General features: G+C 39.5%; 1 protein-coding gene across 11 annotated transcripts in view; it reads right to left on the bottom strand.

Moving 5' to 3' along the window:
* The window catches only part of TCAF1 (TRPM8 channel associated factor 1), a 51,119-nt gene that overhangs the window by 3,207 nt on the left and 27,721 nt on the right, over positions 1-20,191 (bottom strand). For 7 of the 11 annotated variants that reach the window (XM_009243355.4, XM_009243358.4, XM_009243360.4 and 4 more), the window contains 6 exon segments: positions 8,067-9,061; positions 7,681-7,778; positions 6,348-6,561; positions 5,464-5,703; positions 4,257-4,594; positions 2,534-2,784 (listed from right to left, as the gene is read on the bottom strand). In XM_009243355.4, the coding sequence (XP_009241630.3) occupies positions 2,534-2,784; positions 4,257-4,594; positions 5,464-5,703; positions 6,348-6,561; positions 7,681-7,778; positions 8,067-9,061 (2,136 nt within the window). 11 annotated transcript variants of the gene reach the window in all.

The raw sequence follows: 20,191 nt of genomic DNA on the forward strand, positions 1-20,191 counted from the left end.
GATAAACAAAATGACTTTTTGTTCTGATAAAAGTAGATGATAGGTAAGTATATGCAGCCAAAGCTCTGGCAAGTAAGGACATAATGATCCTTTGGTTTGCTGGTTGGCTTCTTTATTTACACATTGATTGGGTCATTCAAAGCACTGTAGTTATGAATGCCCATTCTGTAATCAGAATGCCTGAATTCAAATCCCAGATCAACCACTTATTAGCAATATAGCCTTAGATAATTTACCTTATCTTCCTTAAACTCAGTTCTCTTTTTCATAAAATAAAATGGGAGTGATAATAGTTGCCATTTTATGAGATTATTGTGAAGATTAAATGAAACAATCTATAGAAAGGAATCACTACAATAACTGGTACACACCCAATAATTGATAAAAATTATTTTAAATGTTGAACAAATATCCAATGTCTCATGTTTAAAGCACCTAGGCAATGGATATTCATGCAATCAGGAGAAATAATCCTAGGACCAACAAATAACATGACAAAGAAATCTACTGGGAGGCCGAGGTGGGTGGATCACCTAGGTCAGGAGTTCAAGACCAGCCTGGCCAACATGGCGAAACCCATCTCTACTAAAAATACAAAAAATTAGCTGAGTGTGGCAGTGGGCACCTGTAAGCCCAGCCACTTGGGATGCTGAGGCAGAGTATTGCTTGAACCTGGGAGGTAGAGGTTGCAATGAGCCGAGACGGTGCCATTGCACTCCAGCCTGGGTGACAAGAGTGATACTCTATCTAAAATAAAATAAAAAAAAAATCCAAAGAAAAAACTCTATAGGTCAAATCTTACAGTCTACATATCTACCCAATTACCAATTAAAAAAATAAAATGATATATTAAAATAACTAAAATAAAAAGTGAGCTATAGAAAAACTGGTTGGATGTATACGACATCAACCAAAAGGACCCAACTTTAGTTAAAACTATAAAGAAATAGGGGATTCTGAATAAAATTAAAAGGAAATAAGTTTGGGTCAACTCTATCCAATTATCTTGTTTCAGAGTAAAGTCCTTTATATGTGTGGACTTTGTCTGCCAAACTGGTGAGTAACTCTTGACAGGGACTGTGTCTTGAATCTGTGTTACAGAAATATAAACACTGTCATGAAACCAGATACCGTCTGTTTGCTAAGGACAAATGTCATTATGGAACTGATCTGGTTTCTTCAAGACATCTACTCTTGATTTAATCAAAGAAGGAATTGGATCTGTAAGACAGAACTGGGTAAGGAGATCCAAGGAAGAGCTCCAAATTCACAATGGGGTTCTTATAAATAGCTTTACAAATCTAAGTAAAAAAAAAAACTAAATTTTTTAGCTATTTAAAAAAAACCCATTGTGAATTTAGAGTTCTTCCTTTAGATTCATAAGGCAACATAGCAGAATCCTTTCAGAAGTTGCTGTATAAAGTGCAAGATGGGCTAGGATTAACTACAACTGCCTCTGTAAATATCATCTAAAAGTAAAGTCTAGCTCATAAAGAGTATTGAGTCAATTAGATAATAATAATGGCAGCAGACATTTTCTCAACACCTACTACCTGCCAGGGACTGTTCTCATTGCTTTTTAAAGGTGTTATAAAATGTAATCCTCACAATAATCCTATGAGATAGATCCTATTTTATAGATGAGAAAACTAAATCACAGAGAAGTTAAGGAAATTGCCAGGGTTATACAACTCGTAGGTGAAAGAACCAGGATTTGAACACAGGGAAGCTACTTGTAGAAAGAGTTATCCTAACCTCTAAATTCTGGAGACAGGATGGAAAGTAGTAAGCTCATTATCCTGTGGACCAGCATAAAATAGAAAAACCCCTTAGATGACATGCTCTGCAGACCTCACAAGCCTCTTCAGAATTTATCAGTCTGAACCTCCACGACAACCCTGTGAACTGGGAATTTTTGTCCCCATTTTACACACAGGAAATGAGAGTACCAAGTTGAAATAACTTTCCCAAGAGCTAACGCTACCTAGTTCTGGGCTCTTCCCACTATACCAGAATGCTTGTCTAACACTTTGAAAACTGCTCAAGTCACAAAATATATGAGTCCATCCAGGAGCTGTCTGGGTCTCATGGTAAATTTGTGTTCCAGTTGAGTTTTATGGTCAAGTTTTTGGAACAACTGATCAAAAACAAAAGCCCAAAGGGAGTCATCAGGATGCCAACATGAGAACTATCCACTCTGGGCTATGGCCTATGATGGTGAATCCAGGGCTGATAAAGAAGCGGGTGCCAAAGCTCTCGGAACTGGGCCAGTGCAGGGTCAGGAGGGAATGTGACAGCTGAGAGCAGAGGAACAAGATGCAGAAAAAGAAGCTCTTGCACCTGAGAAATTCTGATTCCACTTTTGGCTGTGTTCTGAACCCACTTCCTAGAGACAGAAGTCGGTAATAAGGTATAGGGCAATGAACTAAGAGGACAAGGCCAGACCTTGCGAGGCAGAGGTAGAGGAGTGAATCCCCACCTCTGCCTACCTCCCCAAACCTCTCTACCTGCCACCTCGATGGGCACTCCTTACATCTGTGTGAGGAGGTACAATTTCATAATATTTTCCTTCCATTCAGGTAGATAGGCCAGGCTGGTAGCCACTTCCTTCTGGATGGGCCAGGCCCAGGCCTCAAAGAATGGAGCCAGGTTCTTCTGCACTTGGTGGGAGAACATCTTGACCCACAGATTCATTTTGTCAACATTGTCTGTGGGCAAGTTGGTCTGGTTCCTGTACTCAGTGAAGAGACGGATGAATGGCTCCCAACCAAAGGCTTCCTGGAGCTGGAAAGAGAAAGAAAAATACAGATGTGATTTTGAAATAAGAGGGTCCAACAACAGCCACTATAGTAAGTGAACTTAGTGTATGTAACTCCTTACCCATTAGCTTCACATCTATCACTGACCTGCTCTCCTCCATTTTGCCTCCTGGCCTCATGCCCTGCTCTCCCACATTCTAATCTTAGGAAGGGCCTTGGGACCAGCACGGTGCTCAACACCAAGTGGACACTCAGTCGGTGAGGGCCATGGTAATAACTGCAATGCTTAATATCAATATTTTCTACGGTATCATTATCCATATATCCCACTAGATCATGCAAATAGAGATAGGATATTACACAAGGATTTAAAATTGGCAGAACTGGAAAAATCCTCTTCTCTCTCAAGAGTTGAAAAGTGAAACCTCAACAATAGGGAAACTTCCACCTCATCCCGGCACAAAGAAATCCTCATTAATCATAGATCTTTGTCAATGTGCAAGGCTATTAAAATGGCTTTTGGGGAAAAAAAGTGAGTTGGATAGAAGTAGAAGACTGCAGATTGTCTGGGTAACTAGAATTAAGAATAAGTTGTAATTTTTGAAAAAGGCAGCCATCCTGAGGCTGTTGAGTTACAGAGCTTGAATTATGAAGCACTTGAGCAGTTCCCTAGACCAACTTCACGTTTATTTCACCAATGAGAAACTTGGTGTTCCTGGGGCAAAGCAGCCATAACAAGGTTAAAGTGGAGCCTCCTTGGCTTTCCCATAATTCTCACAGCAGTGGGAATGAATAAGAGAGCCTCCAGCAGGTGGAAGAACCAGAATAGAGCATGCTTGGCCTGAGACAGTTCTGAAATTCAAGGTGATGAAACGCTCCAGTTTCATGCCAGGAACTGATCCAGGCATTGCAGGGAGGGAACTGGGCATTAAACAACTGGTCAAAGGCAAGGCCACCTCCTTGTCCAGGTCAGTGAGGACTCTTGGATTGCCTACGTAACGGGGACTCTGAGGCACGGCCAAGGCATAATGAGAAGATAGTACATTCATCTAAAGAAAAAAAAATAAGTCATATCCTATAGATTATGTGTATGGTGTCGGGGGTACTGGTTTTAGATAGCTATTAAGTAGGAGAGTTCAGCTTCAGTCTCAGGCATGTCTGGCTTTAAAGCCAGAGACAGTGAGTATATGTATAGTAGTTTATTTGCCTCTACCATTTTTAACCTTTCTCAGTGCTTTCTATTTACTATCATGTATCTCTATGGGATGGAAGGTGAGGCTCAGGCAATGAAATCCACTTGTGGGTCATGCAAGGCGATGCACTAAGAGACATCATCAATACGACTGTCACAGTTGGACTTTGTCAGGGCCTCCCATATCCCGGTGTGGGAGACAGGGGCCATGGGTGGTCTTCTGGACCACTAGAACATTATCCGATAGTTGCCCTGATGGTCCCCGCAGTAGGGGTCCCCCATCACCCGCCATTCTTGCCCAGTACCTGTAAATACGTTTCCAGTGCGGTCCATGCATTCCAGTTTTTCACATTGGGACCCTTGCTCAGGTAGATTCTGACTCTTTTCTCCCGAACTGGGGGCCACAGAGCAATATTGGCACGGCTTCGAGGAATGCCCAAGACCGTCTCATGCACATACACACACCACAGGTTGCAGGTGGCCTCGGTGGTGTGTGGTGGGAACTCCCACTCCTGCCGCTGCTGGTTGCGGCCCAGCTCATGGACGGGGCCCCACAGCCCTTTGGTTCTGATGAGCTTCTCGTTGATGAGCTCCTGCACTGACTCCAGATGGCACATGATGGGGTACCCTGCATGCATCCAGCCTGGAAAATGCAGAAGGAGGGAAGAGAGAGTTAGGGTCCTCCCCATTTAACTCGTAATATTCGTCTATGTTTTGTGTCTGTTCCAAAACACTCAGTAACCCCAGCCAAATTCCAGCACACCATAATGCTCAGAAAAGCAACCCAAACCAAGACCCTGCTAGGTGTTCCTTCTCCTCTTCTTATTCTGTAAGAATTCCTTCATGTTCACTCTGACCCAAAATAGTGTGACTATGGAAGGAGACGCAGCTTATATATAAGGAGCCATTCATGTTACCATTCAATTTTTCTATTTTGATGAGGATGCCTTATCCATGTGAATCTGTGTCACTATAACCTTTTCTCAAAATTCAGAGCTCTTTAGGGGTAGCTCCTCTCTGATTGTTCAGATATGGAGTTGCCACATCAACACAAGTTTACAGTGAACATCTGCATAACAGAAGAAAATGAGGGTCCAGAGAAAGTCCCATGGTTCTTTAATGTCTGTATATTTCCCTCATTTTTCATCTTCCTTGACCACAGGCAAAGATCACTTTATTCAGTGTGTTCTTAAAGTTGTAAAATTCCCTGTTCCAACCCAACAACTCTGACCTAGGTCAAGGCCCTCTGCCACTTTTACCGGCCTGAAGTCCCTGATGAATGCCTGTGAAAGCTCAGGTGACATTTCTTGATGTCCTTGACATGCTGACCTAAACTGTTTTATATATATATATGTTTTATATATATTTCCTTCCCATTTAAATAGCAAGGATACATCTATACGTCTTGCTAGCAAAATATGTTTCCCATACTGGCTGCCCTCTGCATGGCTGATGAAGGACAGGAAGGCGCTCAGAGGCAGCATGCACAGAGGGTTTGCTTGGAGCACCCACCCACTGAGATCTGCACGTCGGCAACAATCCTCTGAGGCAGACGCAAAGGGAAGGGCTCAGCTCCCAGTCGCGCCACAGCCTGCATCACCTCGTCCCAGAGGCGGAGCAGCGGCTCAGGGTTCTCCAGAGTACGAAGATTTGCAGTCGGCACGGTCAGAATGATGTTGTCTGTGGCCAGCTCTCCCCAGGGCCCTGGATTCTCCTGGATACGCCTCTTCCACTCCTCCAGGGTGGTCTCCCCTAGGAAGAGAGACCATGGAGCTTGAAATCCTTTCCCAAATCCCTTAAATTACAACATACAACTTGGACTCCAGGAAGAGAACACCAAAATCATGAACTGCCATATCCCTCCTCTTTTTTAAAAAATGTAAAGTTCCGGGATACATGTGCAGGACATGCAGGTTTGTTCCATAGGTAAACGTGTGATGGTGGTTTGCTGCATCCATCAACCCATCACCTAGGTATTAAGCCCAGTATGCATTAGCTATTTATCCTGATGGTCTCCCTCCATCCAACCCCGCTACCCACCCCACTGACAGGCCCCAGTGTGTGTTGTTCCCCTCCCTGTGTCCATGTGTTCTCATTCTTCAGCCCCACTTATAAGTGAGAACACGTGGTGTTTGGTTTTCTGTTCCTACGTTAGTTTGCTAAGGCCATATCCCTTTTCTCTATCCTTCTATGAAGTCTCCAAGGATGTGGTTTGGTCTTTATCTGTACAACCCCAAAGCTGAATCTAAGGAAGCTGACCCTCCTTCCTCTGCTAGCCCGTGTCTCTCTCCTTCTGCACCAAACAGGCTCTAGTCACCTCCTGGAATCCCATGCTCTCTGGAATCCTCATCTCAGTTCTTCCCCTTCCCTCAGGGGCACCCAGGGCTTCCACTCACCCAGCTTGTAGTATGGAGCATGCACAGCCCCCTTCACGGTGACGGGCACAGAACCCAGTTTGCTGTTCTGAGGCACAATTATATAGAGGAGTCCACCCCAGAGGCATGTGATCGATTTTGTGGGTTTGTCCAAGCAGCACCGGTTAATTACGAGTGGGCCTCGGAAAAGCTTGCTGGCCCTGGTCAGGTCATCTGTGTGGCAGCCAATCTGTATCTGGAGCAGAGAGATCCCCCCCACGGAGTCACCGTGGGGCATGAGTGGGTGGAAGGAGAGAGCCCAGCAAGGGACTCAGGTTGGGCCATTCAGCCATGAAGCCAAGCAAGCCCAGCCTTCCCACCACAGATGAACCATGTGTGATACCCCAAGAAACTGTAGCATTCCTTGGGGCATATGGACTGAAGTATATATAAATATTTTCCCAAGGCATTCAAACAGCTCCATAATGGGTCACGTTAGATAGACATTAATGTGAGGAGTGCCAGGTGTAACCTATAAGGCCAATTCTGAGGAGGGCTGACTCCCATGCCCAGTCCCCTGGTGTTGCTAACAAATAGAACACTTGATCGCCTATCTCATGGTGGTGATTCTGGCATTTGGAATGAGGCAGAGGGAACCCTGCCTTTTGCTGATCACAGAGAGGGCCCAGTGGGAGGTGGTGTGATCTGGCTAAGATAGTGGAGGGTTGATTCAGTTTCTCCCCTTTCTCCAAGCCCTCTTCCTGGGCAGGTACTTGGTAGAGTCCTAGGATTCTTTTCCCTGGGTTTATGCTAATCAAGTTCCAGGATAGGTACAGGCACAGAATAGATGCTAACCATCACAATGACCCCCAAGGGGGACAGGGAAGGACAGCAAACTAACTTTGCAAATGGGTTCTATGTGAAAGTGACAGAGGGAAGGTGAACTGGGCAATCGAGGAATGGTCTTGGATGTCATGGGGAAGAAGCTGAAGTCAGAAAGACCTTGTGCTACCATGGGAATGGATACGGAGATGAACAGTGAACTCAGATTTACTGAATGCCTACTCTGTGCTAGGTTACCTTCCATTTGATACCTCTTATTCCCTACTCTAGGACGTAAGTCAAAAGCACAAAACTTAAGAGCCAGAAATTAGTTAGGTTTGAGTCCTGGGCACTTATTTGTATTAGCTCTATACATTTCAATCAATCAGTCAATCAGCTTTTCTGTACCTTAGTTACTTCATCCTTAAAACAAGGGTAAAATCACCTGCTCTGTATTACCAACAGGGCTTTGTGAGAATCAAATAAGATACTGACTGTGCTAGAAAGAGCCTTTGGCTTCCATGTTACATGGTGAGGTGGGGCGTGGCCTTACCTTCAGGTCGGCAGAGGCGGCAGCTTCAGGCAGTGAGACTTCTATAATTTGCCTTCCAGGTATGTAGAGCCCAGTACTCATCCAACAATATCTGGTGCCTGCCAAAAGCAGGAGGGGTAGGCAGACTTTATCCCTCCTCCATGATGCCATCTCCACCCAGCATCACCAGAGACCCTTCGTAAGCACGTATCTTCCCCTACATGCTGCCCTGACTCAACTCTTCCAAACAGTACTTAAAATCCCAACCCTTATCTTCTTCAAAGTTCATGGTAAAAAATGGAGAACACCCTCTGGACATGATTGGGTCCTTGAAATGGACTGCTGACATCAGCCTGTCCCCATTCCCCCGTTCCCATAATACTGAGCTCCCAACCCTTGTTCCTTACCTGGATTGGTGCAGTTGACCTCGACGGTGATAGGAGATTCTGAGGGGCGCAGATAGGGGCTGCTGTACATATCTTCAATTTCTGGGACTAACAGAGAGAGGTCACTTCCAGAGTGGGCCAGCCCTGTGGCCAGAGAAAGCATAGCACCTCTGCAGCAGTCATTGATAACAGGGTTCTCTCGGGTTGCTACTGGGAGCCGGTATCGACTTAGCAGCTTCCTCAGGAGTCGATGCACAGACATGTAGGCAGGGATCTCTTCTGCGGGAATCTGCAGGAAAGCTGCACCATCTGGTCCCAGCTTTGCCAACCAGCCCTTTTCCACATTTCCTCTCTTCCTGCCCATTATAACCTGGAACTCGGCCAAGGTGGAGCGGAAGTGATAGGTCCTTATCCCTGCTTTAGGAGTACGAAAGGGCCCTGGATTGAGGCTTTGGCTTGTAATGCTGATGCCAAAGGGGTTGAGGAGGAGGTTTCCTGGGAATCGAGCCAAAGGGGACACTCCGGGGTTCTTGAAGGCCCACCACCAGGCTTGGGCTCCAACAAATAGCCCGCCACCCTCTGCTACAAACTCCTGCAGTTCCTTGACCCCTACTTCACTCATGGGTTCAAAGCAATAGACACTTGCATCACTGGTCAGATTGGGCTCAATGCTGGTGTCTATGCCCCCCACTGCGAGGAGGCCACTCAGGGTTCTCAGCTCTGTCTGCACCACGATCTTGCCTCTGCGGCCCCCATCCAGCCAGCGGACAGCATTGAGCAGAAAGGGGCCCAGTTTACCAACAGTGAATAATACCTTATGGCCAGTCACAACCACCCGGCCCCGGCCATAGCGGGCAGCCGCTATAACACAGCCATGGTAAGAATCTAACCCTAGAGGAAAGGCTAAAGCCCCATGCACTAGCAGCTGGGATGGAAAACAATCCGAGTTGCTGATGTCCAGCTCTGAAATCCCATGCAGAAGCTCCTCTCTGTCCTCGGAGAGGTCATCTTCACAACTGCAAAAGACACATGCATTCTTTATTAAAGGTACAGTTCTGTATAAAGCTGTTAGAACAGTGGATGGCATACAGTGAGCGCTATAGATGTGTTAGCTTTGCTAGTATTGTTATTTTTAGTTCTTAGGGGAAAGTTGGGAGAACAAAATGGACACATCTGACCTCACTGGGTATGGAGACTTGTTGGAGGGGTGGCAGAGGGACTCAGCATTAATTCTGCTCTGCTCATTCTTAGAGCACAAATTCTCCCATGGAAATTGCAAAGGGAGACCTGCTGTGTTTATCCAGTACCATGTCTTAAATACTCCAGATTTAAGTTCATGGTTATTTCAACCCTCTAAACAATACATATTAAAAAAAATGGGAAATCATGTTTTTTTTTTCTTATAAGGAGTCTTATTTATAAATTGCAGGAAATTGCAGCTAATTTCCTACAAATAAAGTCTATGGAAGGCCAAGTCAGTAGTGCTAGTGAAGAATCATTATTATCTCAAGAGGTGGGGTAGGGGAACTGACTGGCCTCAACTCTAGTGAGACCTTCTGGTTACCTGAGCCCAAGAGGACTTTACTGTCTGCATCTAGAACTCCACTTTTTCACTGCCTACCCAACAGGAGTGATGCACATCCATGCTATAAAATTTTGCTCAGCACCATCTGTTTATTGTCTGTGGGTAATCCAGCCCTAGAAGCCCTCAAGATGCCCATAAATCCAAAATGAGATGGAACACTGGATAAGGTGGAGTTAAGGAGTAGAGTGGTCTCTCTGAGCTTGAGATTCCAGAGTTGGTTCTGTCACTTTTGTTAGGTAAAGCTATGGCCATTGTATAGTAGGATGCTAGGATGCAGCTGTAGATAACACCAAAAAATCGGGGTCAGGTAGACAACAGATCTGCAGTATTCATGCTGTACTCTCTATGGCTGGCAGAGCTCTACTGATGGGAAAGCTATCGTCCTCTTAGCAAGTATAAACCTTTACTAAAGATAAAGCTACCACCATACTAATTGGTAGATGACTCTCTAACTCCGTAAAGAACTATCATTAACATTATTTAACTATCTATTCTTGCTCTGATTCGAGGCTTACCAAACAATTCTGTGATTATAATACTGCTTTCCATGATCACCTGCCTAATGAGAGAAAGAAGTCACTGGCTAGGCCAACCAGAATATTCTAGATTTATAACATTTATTTATTTTATTCAAGCAACATTTTGGATAGTCTGTATTTAATTTGGTGACTCTAAAAATTTTTTTAAATTCATTTTTAATTGTAGTACTTTAAACATGTATGCAAAATTTAATGAAAAATGTGTTTTACTTCTTATAATTAGAGTTCTGTTTATAATTTTTTTCTCTTTTATTTTTGATTTTTTAATTTAATGGAGGGGGCGGGTCTCACTATGTTGCTCAGGTTGGTCTTGAACTCCTGGGCTCAAGCAATCCTCCTGCCTCTGCCTCCCAAAGTGCTGGGATTATAGGCCATGGCACCTGGCCTTGTTTACAAATTTCATGCAATTATTTTTTTTAAGAGTAAAATCAGTGAAGAGGTGGGATACTGTGCTCTAAGTGAATACATCAGCTTCAGGATTTCTGCATGAGCCTACTGACAAGATGAGAGAAATTAAACCTGCAAAGCTGAGATTCAGACACTGAGTTATTAGAACTTCATCTGAACAATGAGACTACATGAGGTCTTGCTCAGTGCTTAGCCAGGGGGCACCCTTGGAGGCATCTGTCTATTAGTTCCAACAGCTATGATTTATATACAGTAGAGGCTAAGTAATTCTTTCATGTGTTGAAAAAATGAGTTGGATTTTACTTCTCTTCCTTACCCTCTTCTGAAGTGAAACAAAAGTTACTTAAAAAAATAAATCCTGGTGAAACTCTGTCTCTACAAAAATACAAAAATTAGCTGGGCATGATGGCGGGTGCCTCTAATCCCAGCTATTCAGGAGGCGGAGGCAGGAGAATTGCTTGAACCTGGGAGGCGGAGGTTGCAGTGAGCTGAGATCATGCCAATGCACTCCAGCCCAGGCGACAGAGCGAAACTCTGACTCAATATAAATAAATAAGTAAATCCATAATAGCATTGGATTTTGAGAAGAGTGCCATCAGCAAACTGAGATAGTGGGGACATTTATAAAAAATATAAATCAAATGGTATCTGATTGATCAGAAAGCCATGAGAATAGAAGAATCTAACTGCATACATGTGAAAGAGAAGATCAGAACAAAAGACCAAGGATTATCATTTGTCCCAAGAAAATGCTCTGCAGTAACCAATAATGATCAACCTAGGATTTAAATGTAATTTAAAATTTAAACAGACAAGAACCACCAAATATCTGATGAAAATTCACAGCATGAAAGAGAAGCACCCAAATAACTCCCAAGGGAACAACAGCAAAAAATGGAGAAGAACATTCTAAGTAGGTATTGCGTATCATCAGAAAGTTCTAAGAAGATATATCACCTCTCTCTTGAAAAAATGTGACAGGCTACTCTAAAAAGTTATTGATTAGGCCGGGCGTGGTGGCTCACGCCTGTAATCCCAGCACTTCGGGAGGCCGAGGCGGGCGGATCACGAGGTCAGGAGATCCAGACCAGCCTGGCTAACACGGTGAAACCCTGTCTACTAAAAATACAAAAAATTAGCTGGGTGTGGTGGTGGGCGCCTGTAGTCCCAGCTACTCAGGAGGCTGAGGCAGGAGAATGGCATGAACCTGGGAGGCAGAGCTTGCAGTGAGCCGAGATTGTGCCACTGCACGCCAGCCTGGGCGACAGAGCGAGACTCCGTCTCAAACAAAAACAAAAACAAAAAAAGTCAAATAAATAGGAAAAGAGAATAAAACAATGGTGGTTACTAGGGATGAGTAGGGGAGGAAACAGGGAGAAGTACATCAAAGGGTGCAAATTTTCACTTAGGTAGAATGAATAAGCCTAGATAACTATGGATGGCATGAAGACTATCTTTAATAACGTATACTGAAATTTTGCTAAGAGAGTAGGGTGCTTTTACCACACACATACTGAAGAGAAGTAACTAGGGAAGGTGATGGATATGTAAATTTGTTTGACTATAGTAACCATTTTGCTCTGTATATCAAAACTTGCTGTAAACTTAAATATATACAGTAAAATAAATTAAAAATGGTAAGTGGGTTGATTTAAATATAAAAAAGAAAATAGCAAGTTTAAAAAATTTGTGCATGGTATGCTATATTTAATTTGTGAAATATCTGGAACCATATGTATCTATGCACATATACTTACATCAAAAACAAACAGAAAAAATAATCAAGAAACTAATGAAATTGAGTACCTACAGGGGTTAGTGGGAATAGATTACAAGTAGTAAGGAAGAGAATGAGACTTCTTTAATTGCAACCCATTTAAATGGTGTTGAAATTTCAAACATGCCCATTTTAAACAATCATCTTCATTGATGTGACAAAATTCACAAAGTACATCTTGATGAGTGTTTGCTAACTTTATACATCTGAGTAACCACCACCACCACCACCACCACAGTGAAAATATACAACTTTTTTATCACCCTCAAAAGCTACCTTTTGCCCCAGTATGATCAATCCAGGTCCCACACACAACCGCAGGCAACTACTGATGTGCTTTCTATCCATAAACATTAGATTTGTCTTTTCTAAAGCTTCATATAATGTATTCATAAAGTATGTACTCCTTTGAGTTTGTCTTCTTTCACTCAGAATAACTTTGTGAGAACCATCCATACTGTGGCACCTACCCGTAATGCATCCTCTTCTATGGCTGTGTATTATGCCATTCTGGGGATAATCTACACTTTGTTTATCCTGTCATCTGTTGATGGACAGTTTGGTAGTCTTTGGTTTGGGCTTGCTGCCCTAAACATTAATGTACAAGTTTTTGTGTGGACATGTTTTCCTTTCTCTTGGATAAAGGGTGATGAAATGGCGAAATTGTATGTTAATTGTCAGTTAACTTTAGAAGAAATTGCCAAACCGTCTTCCAAAGTGGTTGTGTCATTTTATATTCCCACTGGCAATGTATAAAACCACATTCCTGTCAGCAATTCATATAGCGAGTCTTTAATTTTAACCATTTTTATGGGGCCATAGGGCATTTCATTGTGATTTTAGTTTTTTGCATTTCTCTGATGACTAATGATAGTGAGAATCATTTGGGCTTTTTGGCCTTTTATATTTTATCTTTCGTGAAGTGTGTTAAACTATTTTGGCTTAAAAAAAAAAAAAACTTGCAGGGTGTGGTATCTCATGCCTATAATCCTAGCACTTTGGGAGGCCAAGGCAGGACTGCTTGAGCCCAGGAGTCTGAGAACAGCCTGGGCAACATGGTAAGACTCCATCTCTACAAAAAATTTTAAAAATGGCCAGGTGTGGTGGTGTGCACCTGTAGTCCTGCTACTCAGGAGGCTGAGGAGGAAGGATTGCTTGAGTGCCATGTTTGTGCCACTGTACTTTAGCCTGAGACAGAAAGGGAGACCCTGTCTCAAAAAACAAAACAAAAACAAACAAACATGGGTGGTCTTATTATTGGAAAGCAAGAGTTCTCTATGTATTCTGAATGCAAGTCTACTGTCAGATATAAGTATTGCAAATATTTTTTTTTCCAGTCTGTGGCTTGCCTTTTTGTTTCCTTAATACTGTCTATTGAACTGCTGAGCTATTTACTTTTTAAAAATAAAGCTCAATTTATTAATCTTTTCCTTTTATGGTTCATGTACTTTTTGTGTCCTGTGTAGGCAAAAATTGCAAAGGTCAAGGTAACAGATATTTTCTCCTATGCTTTCATTTAGAAGTTTTTAAAATTTAGCTTTTGCATTTAGGTCTAGATCTATTTTTAAATATTTGCTTTTATGGAGTAGGGTGAGGGTCACAATTCACCTTTTTTCCATAAGGGTATCCAGTTGTTCCAGAACCATATGTTGGAAAGACTGTAATTTCCTCATAGAATTACCTGAGCAACTCTGTCAAAAAACAATTGACCATACATTTGTTGGTCTATCTCTAAACTACCTGGTCTGTTTCATTGATCTGCATGTCTGTCTTCATGCCAATATCAAAGTGTTTTGACTATTTCATTTCTGTAAAAAGTCTTAAAACTAGCCTATGTTAGTTCCATTTCATTTGTATATTTTTAGAATCAGTTTGAACTATGGACTGCATTAAATCTGTAGGTTAATGGGGGAACTGACATCTTAAAATATCAAGTGTTCTGATCCATCAACATGGTATATTTCTCTATTTCTTTAGGTTTTATTTAATTTCTCTCAGAGATGTTTTGTAGTTTTCACCATACAGGTCTCATGACATATTTTGTTAAATTTAACACTTACTACTTCATAATTTGGGTTCTATTTTAAATGTTGTATTTTTAAATTGTAATTACCAATTGTTGGTTGCTAATATATTAAAAAAGTAATTGGTTTTTGTAAATTGATTTTTGTATCTTACAACCTTGTTAAAATTAATTATTATAGCTTTACTGTAGATATTTTAGGATTTTTTTTACATAGATGATCATGCTTTTTGCAAATACTTCTAAAAATAAAATAATTCCATTCTAGAAAATGCTCTGCTAACTTTATGTTTAAATGGAAATCTTCTAAATGTGTAAAATACTTTTTTCTTTTAAATTTGTTTTCCGACACCAAGATTCAAACATTTCCTGTCTTTTGGCTCAGTGTTCTAGAAAAACAAAACACATATATAAGTTTTTTTTTTAATTTCCAATCTCTATGCCTTATTTTCCTTGCCTTATTACACTGGGTAGGACCTGTAGTACAATGTTGAATAGAAGAGGTGAGAGCAGGTATTATTCCTTGTCTTGTTCTCAGTCTTAGGGGTAAATGTTCAGTATTCACCTTTAAGAATATTTTTAACTATATATTTTTCATAGACATTTTTATCAGGTTGAAGCAGCTCCTTTTTATTTCTCATTTGCTGAAATTTTATCATAATTTGGTATGATTTGGTATTGAATTCGGTCAATATTTTGTATGTGTATTATTGAATTATATGGTTTTTCTTTTTCCTTTCTTTTTCTGTTTTGTTTTGTTTTGTTTTTTTGAGACACTCTGTTGCCCAGGCTGAGTACAGAGGCACGGTCTCAGCTCACTGCAACCTCTGCCTCCCAGGTTCAAACGATTCTCATGCCTCAGCCTCCCCAGTAGCTGGGACTACAGGTGCACACCACTATGCCCAGCTAACTTTTGTATTTTAATAGAGATAGCATTTCACCACGGCACGGTGATCAGGCCGGTCTCAAATCAAACTCCTGATCTCAAATGATCTGCTCACCTTGGCCTCCCAAAGTGCTGGGATCACAGGCATGAGCCACCATGCCCGGCCTTGAATTATATGGTTTTTCTCATTCATCCTATTAATACGGTGAGTTAATCTGATTACTGAATGTTAAACCAGTCATTCATCCTAGGATAGCCTTACTTGGTCATAAAGTATTCTTCTTTTTATATATTTCTGTATTCTATTAATATTTTATTAAGAATTTTTCATCTATATTCATGAAGGATATTGTTTTGTAGTTTTCTTACAATGTCCTTTTCTGGTTTCAGTATTAGAGAAATGCTGTTTTAATAAATCAAGCTGGAAAATCTTCCTTTTCTATTTTTAAAAAGAGTTTATGTAGGATTTGTATTATTTGTTCCTTGAATGTTTGATAAAGTTCATCAATGAAGCTGTTTGGGCCTGGAATTTTCTTTGCGTTGTTGATTTTAAATACAATTTCTATTTTAAGATGTAAGAAAATTGAAAACTTGCAATATAGTAAAACATCCATTATACATTTGTCAAAACTAAGAAGTCAACAGTGATCAAACACTACTAACTAAACTCCAGATTTTATATAAATATCATCACTCTTCACACCAGTGTCTTTTAGGGTCCAATCCAGGATACCACATTGCATTTAGTGTGGGAATGTTTAAAATTACAATTCAATTTATTTAGCATATATTTCATGTTTCTTTTTGTATCAATTTTGGTAATTTTTGTCTGTCAAGAAATTTATCTATCTCATCTAAGTTGTCAAATTTATTGGCATAAAGTTGTAATATTCCCTTATTATCCTTTTAATGTCTGTAGGATCTGTACTAATGTTCCTTCTTCTATTCCTGAAATCTATAATTTGTGTTATCTCTCCTATTGTCATAGTCTATCTGGAGGTTAATCATTTTTAATGATTTTTTTTCAACTAATCAGCTTTTGGTTTTACTGTTTACTTTTTTTTTTAAGTTGTTTCACAGATTTCTGCTCTATTATTTCCTCGTTTCTTTTACAGATTTTGGGTTTCATTCAATTTCCTTTTTTAGATTCTTAATATGGAAACATAGTTCATTGAGTTTCAACTTTTCTTCTTTCCTAATAAAAGTATTTAAAGGCATATCTTTCTTAGCACTGTTTTAATAGAATTGCACAATTTTTGACATGTTATGCTTTCACTTTTATTCAGTTCTAAATATGTTCTAATTTCCTTTGTAATTTCTGCTTTGACTTAAGGAGTATTTAGAAACGTTTTTAAATTTACAAATATTTAGGAATTTTTCGGATATGTTATTGAATTCTAATTTAATTCCACTGTGATGAGGACATATATGGTATGATTTCAATTCTTTTACTCTTGCTAAGGCTTATTTTATAGCACAGCAAATGGTCTATCTTCATGGTCTATCTTCATGAATATTTCATGTGCACATAAAAGAATGTGTATTCTGCTATTGTAGCCATGCTGTTAGCATTCATAAAATAAAATTAAATAAACAAATATGGAGAAAACCCCACATGGAATAAAAACAGGCCCAAATGTAAAAAGCAATTTGAATACTTTTGAATATAGTACTTGCTGGACTCTATATGCTCAGTGTGGTGTATTCGGAAGGCAAAAATAACTTATCAAGTTTGTTATTGGTAATAGTATGTGTATAGGAATCATGAAACTCGTTTGTATGTATTATTGGACTGAGCAAATAGGTAAATGTTGAAGCTGTTGAAACCAGGATTCTCAATATGGCAGAAGAAAAATACTAATATGGAATGAGTGAAAGAGAAGAAGAATCCTGTGGTTTTGAAGTAAAATTGGGGGTATCAGTATGAATGTATGATTAAAAGATATGGCTCTCTCTTCTGAGGAACCCAGAAATGATGACACCATAGCAGTGAGCATGCTTTAGATCTTGGTTTCTAAACACCATTCACCACTAAAAGGAACTAGCATTCCTTGAGGAAATGGCTGAATCCAGGTTTTGAACCAGAAAAGTACAAGATAAACTTGCAATATCTTTTTATGTCAGAAATTAAGTAAATACTAAAAAAAAAACTGATGGGCTCAGGAGACAACTTAATGAGGCTTTAACTTGCCAAATCTGGGACAACTTAACCTTCAAAAAATACTGACTATAAATGGACTGTAATGTATTTGATCTTAAAAGAAAAGGATCCATGAGTATAGAGTGATACTAAAACAAACGTTTAAAAAGAAGAACAAACCTAACAGTAAATATGAAGGTGGGGAAGCAAAGGTCTTATTTACCAAAGGATGTCAATCAGTTCTTGTAGAAATCTACAAGTAAACCAACATTTAGCCTGAGGTAAGTGCTAAGATGTTAGGTTAGTACGGGAGCACAAAAGACTCATCTATAGCAGAATGAGAGGAGAGGAGTAAAGGACAGCTTTCTAAAGATGTGACACCTGAGATGAATTTTGAAGAAAGGTTCAGAAGTGGCTGAAGTGATAGAAGTAGCCACTTTCATAAATATTTACTCAGGCACAGATCACCAATGAAAGCTAAAACCACTGGGTGAAAGGTTGTTGGCAAACAGGATATTCATATGGATCTCAAATTGTCACACACTAAATTAGTTTTAAAAAAGGGGGAAAGGAATAACATAAGTAGAAACAAAATATAATAAATAAAATCAGTAAAATAGGAAAATCTGGCAAACTCCAGTTTAATTAAATGACCAATTTTAACATCACCAATAATTGGACAAACTGACCTCATGCACCTTTAATTTGTGACACTGTGATGAAAACAACATAAATTATTTTCTTGCCAAAAATGTGTGAACTGAGTGTAATCATGAAAAAAAAAAAACAATTAGACAAAGCCAAACTGAAGGGCATTCCATAAAACAACTGGACTGCATACTTCAAAAATACTAATGTCCTGAAAGATTTAAAAAAAGCTAGGGAACTATTTTGATTAAAGGAGACTAAAGAAATATGATATGGAAACTTGATTAGATCCTATATTTAAAAAAATCTAAAAAAGGGATTTTTTGGAACAATTAGAGACATTTGAACGTGGACATTAGGTAACATTCTATCAATGTTACATGTTTTGAGTGAGATAACTGTATTGTGGTTATATGGGAAAATGTCCTTGTTAGGAGATACAGGCTGAAGTATTCATGTATGAAGTGTCATACCCATTACCTGCCTCCTTCATTCTTGAGATCTGTAGGTTACTCTCAAATGGCTAGGCCAAATAATCTCTTCGTATGTATACTTATGCAGTATATGTGGCAAAATGTAACCACTGGTGAATCTAGGTAAAGGGTGCGGTGATTATTATGTTATTCTGACAACTTTTCCTTAAGTGTGTAAAATTTGAAAGAAAGAGCTGGGAAAAATTAAAGGTAGCTATAATAATGATACAAAAATTGTGTATAACTTCTAAACAGACAGAAGGGGAAAAGAAACTCCATCAATCAAGCTAAAGGCAGCAAAGGAAAATTTTGAAGGAAGCAAAGAGACTGTTTAACAAAGAATATCAAATAAGATGATGGAACTAGAAGAAAAACATCAATGTCCTTAATTATATAAAAACATCAGTGTCCTTAATTATATAAATTTTTAATCCTCAATTGGGTTAAAAACTCAGATTTGTACCAAGAGATGTATCTTTAAAAATAAAAGAAAGAATAAAAAGATCAACAAATAAAGTAGGAGCATAATTAATATTAGACAAAATAGAGTTTAAGGTGAAAAATACTAAATGCAAGAAATAATACTTTAGATGACAAAAATGTATGAGCCATAAAAAAGTCATGAGTTTTTATAAACCTAAAATATAGCTTTGAAATATATAAAGAAAAAGCCAAATTCAATTCTAAAATCACATTGAAAGTATGAAACAATTGTGATATACATATCTCTATACTTATCCTTTAGATCAGTATATAATATAAATGTATTATTTATATTTCCATGATAACTGATTATATAATCAGTTGATCTAAATGGTAAGTACAGATATATGTACATAACAGATGACACTTATGGAATCCTCTTGAAAATGATATGGTTATTGACATTTTGTTAGGACAGAAAAATAGTGATAATTTTAAAAATGGGATAACAGTATTGTGACTATATTTAAAATTTTGTCTTTATCTTTTGGAGACATATTGTTTCATGGGTGAAATGATACACTGTTGGAGACTGGCTTCAAAACAAACGGGAAAGGTTAAGGAGTGGGTGGGGTGTGATTTGATACCATTACCTGGGTCATGAGTGTACTATGTGCTCATTGTTCTATTTCTATTTCTGTTATGTGTTTGAAAATTTCCAAAATAAGATGTTTCTAAAAGGAATTTACCAAGTCTTTAAAATGAAGAGGTGTATGTCGAGCTTAGGGGTGGTAGTGAAAAGACAGTCATTGTATTATTATTTATAAGAAAAAAATAGAAATAACATTAATGTGTTAATAGGCAAATGGTTAAATGAATTTCGGGACAATCCGACTGAATGCAAGATGCTCTTCAAAAGGATGACGCCCATCTTTTTACAGGGATATGAAAAAAATGCTCAGGATATAGTCAGTGAAAGAGCAAGTTGCAGATCTCTCTCTTTTTCTCTGTCTCTCTTTCTACCAGCCCAGCTCTCCCAACTCTAACCCCAATACATAAGTGTAGGAAAAACATCAGAAAAGATATCATCCAAACCATTAGCAGTGATCATTTCTTCGGAAGGGGGGAAGAAAAGAATTAGCGAGAGTCAGAGGATGAGGTGGAGGACAAAGATCTTTCACTTTTTACTTTGTATGCTTCTGAATTATTTTACTTTTTTCCCAAGAAGCACATATTTTAAAATT

Source organism: Pongo abelii, chromosome 6 (genome assembly GCF_028885655.2).
Source record: "Pongo abelii isolate AG06213 chromosome 6, NHGRI_mPonAbe1-v2.0_pri, whole genome shotgun sequence".
Taxonomy (NCBI): Eukaryota; Metazoa; Chordata; class Mammalia; order Primates; family Hominidae; genus Pongo; species Pongo abelii.